At 46.0% G+C, this 5,282-nt stretch overlaps 1 protein-coding gene across 1 annotated transcript; it reads left to right on the top strand.

The window, feature by feature from the left end:
* On the top strand, positions 1-1,816 carry b3galt8 (beta-1,3-galactosyltransferase 8). The gene is made up of 2 exons (XM_028578854.1): positions 1-115; positions 740-1,816. The coding sequence occupies exon 2, from the start codon at positions 772-774 to the stop codon at positions 1,726-1,728; it is 957 nt and encodes a 318-aa protein (XP_028434655.1). The 5' UTR covers positions 1-115; positions 740-771; the 3' UTR covers positions 1,729-1,816.
* The last annotated feature ends 3,466 nt before the right edge of the window (positions 1,817-5,282 follow it).

Here is a 5,282-nt window from a genome sequence, read left to right as displayed (position 1 = left end):
TGCGCATGTGCTCTGTCGTCTCCTCTTTTAAGCCTCCTTGGAGCCGTGTTTGGCACATGTCCATTTCCTGGTTTGCCCTGCTGGGAGCGGACTCTCCTGCTGGACTACAGAGAAGGTTCTTACCCTTCTCAAGTTGTTCTCTGATTTGAGTTTAGTTCGAGTTGGTTTTCAGGGTTTTAGTTTGCTAGTTTTCCTCTAGTTTTAGTTTGTTTGTGAGAGCGAGGTAAGTTAGGCCGCTAATGGCTACATGAACATATTAATAACATGATGTGTAATGTTCGGTCGTTAACTCCTTCTTCACTAGTGAAACATTGTAGCTAACTGAAGACATTCACCGTGATTTGATTTGATTTGCATTAGTTTGAACCAAGTAGTAGTAGCAGTAGTAGTAGTAGTAGTAGTAGCAGTAGTAGTAGTAGTAGTAGTAGTAGTAGTAGTAGTAGCAGTAGTAGTAGCAGTACCAGAGTTAGCTATCAGACCCTCTTCATCCCTAGTCCCTGGGCAGAACACAGTAGTAGTAGTAGTAGTAGTAGTAGTAGTAGTAGTAGTAGTAGTAGTAGTAGACAGGACACTGAGGAGAAGAAGATCTGTCCATCAATGTCCATCAGCACTCCCCCACTACCTCTACCACTACCCCTACAACATGAAGACAGCACTACAGCATCTAGTTGACAACATTAAAACCCTAACCCAACAGTCCCAACATTAAGATTAGCTGTTTGCTTTCATGTCCTTCCAGGGGGTGTAATCGGCCCGGGCGTCCCAGTGGCGATGAGGAGGCCGTGTCTCTGGACCCTGGTGAAATGTCTCAGCGTGTCCGGCCTGCTCGTCCTGTCTGCTCACATCTTCACCGTGAGGAGGACAGATCCGGCGACGCCGAGCCCCCTCCCAGCCGCCGAGCACCGGCTCCTGTCCCCTGACACCTACGGGTACACCCTGACCCCGGCCGCTGTGTTCAGGGACACCCCCCCCTTCCTGCTCCTTCTGGTCCCTGTGTCCCCTGGGGAGGCTGCAGCCAGGGACGCCATCAGGCAGACATGGGGGGCTCCAGGGCGGGACAGCCGAGCTCTGTTCTTCGTGGGGCTCCCTGAGGGGGGGCGGGGCTCCAGCGTCCAGGCCCAGCTGGAGGAGGAGAGCAGGACACACGCAGACATCGTCCAGATGGACTTCCAGGACAGCTACCACAACCTGACCATCAAGACCCTGATGATGATGAACTGGCTGGCCAGCCGCTGCCCCCACGCCTCCTACGCCATGAAGGTGGACGCCGACATCTTCGTCAACGTCTTCCTCCTGCTCCGCAGGCTGAGGAGCTCGCCGCGGCGGGGCTTCATCAGCGGCTCGGTGATCAGTGACGGGAGGCCCCGCAGGGATAGCAACAGCAAATGGCGTGTGTCGGAGGAGCTGTACCCCGCCGACAGCTTCCCCCCGTACCTGTCCGGAGCCGGCTACGTCTTCTCGGCAGACATGGCGGCCAGGATCTCCTGGGCGTCCCGGTTCGTCCGGATGCTCCCCCTGGAGGACGTGTACGTGGGCCTGTGTCTGCGCGTGCTGGCCGTGCGGCCGGTGTACTCCCGCAGCCTGCTGCCCCCCAGGAACCTGTTTGAGATCCGACACCTGGACTACGACAGGTGCACCTTCGCCAAACTGGTCATTGTCAACGGGTTCACGCCGTCCCAGCTGCTGCACATGTGGCAGGACTTCTCCTCTGGCCACAGCAGCTGCTGACTGCCATTCTCGAGTTAACCCTAACCCTCTTAGCATTTAAGGTCCCATGACATGGTGCTCTTTGGATGCTTTTATATAGACCTTAGTGGTCTCCTAATACTGTATCTGAAGTCTCTTTTATATAGACCTTAGTGGTCTCCTAATACTGTATCTGAAGTCTCTTTTATATAGACCTTAGTGGTCCCCTAATACTGTATCTGAAGTCTCTTTTATATAGACCTTAATGGTCCCCTAATACTGTATCTGAAGTCTCTTTTATATAGACCTTAGTGGTCCCCTAATACTGTATCTGAAGTCTCTTTTATATAGACCTTAGTGGTCCCCTAATACTGTATCTGAAGTCTCTTTTATATAGACCTTAGTGGTCCCCTAATACTGTATCTGAAGTCTCTTTTATATAGACCTTAGTGGTCTCCTAATACTGTATCTGAGTCTCTTTCCCAAAATTCAGCCTTGGTGCAGAAGTATTATCACTGTTCATTATCAGGGAATTTAACTAATGGCCACTTTACTGAGAGGAGAGGAATGTAGTTCTGAAATGAGATTGTCAATGAACTAATTAGTCAGTCAGCTGAAACTTATGGGAAACTGCTGATTATTTCATTCATTACATAACATACACAAGTTGACATCCTCAAATGTATTGTTGTTTTGACCAACATGTTCAGTTTATTGTCCCGTAAGTCAAGAAAAGATCTTTAATCAACAGTGGTCAGTTTTTAGGTCATTTAAAGAGAAAATGTGCTATCACTTTTTTCATTTATTTCTGTCCTGGAGCCACCCTACCACCAGAATGTATAATATAGTGTATGATACAGACTTTATATCGTGTGTGTGTGTGTGTGTGTGTGTGTGTGTGTGTGTGTGTGTGTGTGTGTGTGTGTGTGTGTGTGTGTGTGTGTGTGTGTGTGTGTGTGTGTGTGTGTGTGTGTGTGTGTGTGTGTGTGTGTGTGTGTGTGTGTGTGTCTTTAAGTTCCTGTTTTCAATGACTTTGAAATGTACCGTTGCTGCCTCATCACTGAAACTGTATTTCTTACTGCAAATTAATATGTATGGATATAATATATCACTGCTGTTGCCTTGGTATCACTTGTGCTGTTTCCATCCAAACCAAATAAAAGCCTTGATTTTTACATTGAAGATGGATTCCTCATCACATACACCATCACACGCAGTCAGAGGGCTTTGGAGGCATTAGGGACAAACTCTAAGTACTTGAAATTAAATAAGTTGTGATGGAAGAAGAATTCTGAACTTTTACTGAAGTAAAAAAACTGTCACACAGTTCTACTTCAGTATTGGCAAAATGTACTAAAGTATCAAAAGTGAAAGTTCTCATTATGATGCTTTCCAGAGTTTTTATTTTTGTATTTTTAAATTCTTGTTTGCACTAAATGAATACCTTTTGGGCACTGTATGAAATGAAAAATATGACATTAGCGTATAATTGTTACTGACTGATACATCTGAAGCTATAGCTGCTGACTTGAAGAGTTGGTGGTTCAGTCACTCCTCTGAAGGGTGGGTGGGGGCGACAGGGATGGCCAGTATAAAGGACTCTGACTATAGAAATAGAATACAACTAAAACCACTCACATGGTTTAGAGAGGAAAGCTTTTGGTACAGGCAAACAAACACTGTCAATCTCTGACTATGAAAGCCAATTTCATAAGTTCCATCTGTTCTGCATGTAAATAAAATAATTCAGATAATTGAAAGGAAGTAAAAAAAAAACAGTACAAGTACCTCAAGATAAAGGCTGGGTATCATTTAAAACGTGACAATACCGGTGATGCTGATGGAGTACTTCATCTTTCCCTCCACCAGCTGCTGTGGTCGCGGGCCAATCACACGTCGCATTAAATCAAAGAAAAAGTGAAACAGTATACCACTGCAAATATGAGAATCCAGATGTAAACGAGAATATAGACATGTTCTAAATGACAAAATGATGATGGAGTGATGTAAGCTGCACTGTGGGTGCTGACTGATCATATGAAATCATCTGATTGGATGATGCTAGGAGCTTTAGGTGCTGTGTAATGACTAGCCTGCTGGCTCATGACCATACACAGAATAAAACGCTCATGACTCAGCAGCAGATGGCAGCCTCAGCTAACCCGCTACGCCTACAGCCGCCTCCCAACTCCACACCACTCTGACAGACCAGGACATAGGGGCACTGCACGCTCATCTCCTCCACTCCAAAACTACCTTAATGACAGCATAATGCACACTTCCGCAAAAACACTGCATCCATTTTCCTCTTAGAAAGCCTTCCAATGATGCAATCTGTCTCACATTCCGGCCTTAACCCCCCCTCCCGTCAGCACCAGCAGCATCCAGAAGAGACTGCACTGATCCGGCTCAATGCTGTTATTATAGGCTGTACAGTGTCTATGGATACATAATAATAATAATAATAATAATAATAATAATAATAATAATAATAAATAATAATAATAATAATAATAATAATAATAATAATAATAATAATAATAATAATAATAGCATGAACAAACTAAAAACACATACACACACATACACACATACACACACACACACACACACACACACACACACACACACACACACACACACACACACACACACACAGCTCGGCCTGTTGCTCAGCTGTGTGGGCGGAGTCTCAAATTGGTTACCCAGACAACCCGTAAAGCGCGCAGTAGACTCGGCTGTTCAGAACACAGAGCTGGGTGCACGGAGCGGGATCAGCGGCTGCACGAGACGCGGGAGCTGTGAGGACACACCTATACACGGAGACACACGAAGACACACGGAGACACACTGAGACACACGGAGACACACGGAGACACACTGAGACACACGGAGACACGATGCACAGGACTTCCTAAAGATCTGTGTAAGTATGTCTGTCTCCTCTGAAGAAGTTCCAGCTGCTCTGTGATTCTACTCAAGGTAAAGATGGAACAGGTCAGGAGCAGAGGGACTCCAGTTCATTAGAGAGTAATGTACTGGACCGTGCAGTGGTTCCCAACCTGAGGAGTGCGACCCCCATACAGGTCCAAAAATAAATGTGAAGGGTCACCCTCCTGGAGCCCAGAAGGTTGTGAATTATGAATTAGTATTGTATTAGTATTTTTTTGTATTGTAGAGGGCTTCTGTGTCCAAATGTAGTTTTAAAACCTTTAAAGGGGTGATAGAATGATTATATAGGGTATTTCACACTGTTCCTTAAGGTCTCCTTATAGGGTATCTAACATTGGTTGGGCTGAAAATGGCCCGGCTGCTGTTCTATGCTCCCTAATGCAACCCTGTGAAATAGGCCTGGATTGAAACGAGAGGTTTTCTGCCTTATATGGTATGCTCATGAATATTTAGATGAGCTGTGCACACATACACACATACACATACACACACACACACACACACACACACACACACACACACACACACACACACACACACACACACACACACAGCTCGGCCTGTTGCTCAGCTGTGTGGGCGGAGTCTCAAATTGGTTACCCAGACAACCCGTAAAGCGCGCAGTAGACTCGGCTGTTCAGAAC

The sequence above is a fragment of the Perca flavescens genome, chromosome 5, assembly GCF_004354835.1.
Source record: "Perca flavescens isolate YP-PL-M2 chromosome 5, PFLA_1.0, whole genome shotgun sequence".
Lineage (NCBI taxonomy): Eukaryota > Metazoa > Chordata > Actinopteri > Perciformes > Percidae > Perca > Perca flavescens.
The sequence above is the reverse complement of the archived record's forward strand: the minus strand, read 5'-3'. Positions and strand labels throughout refer to the sequence as shown.

Bases quoted from the DNA above. Each gene is read 5' to 3' on its own strand.
- b3galt8 (XM_028578854.1), top strand. From the start codon at position 772: ATGAGGAGGCCGTGTCTCTGGACCCTGGTGAAATGTCTCAGCGTGTCC.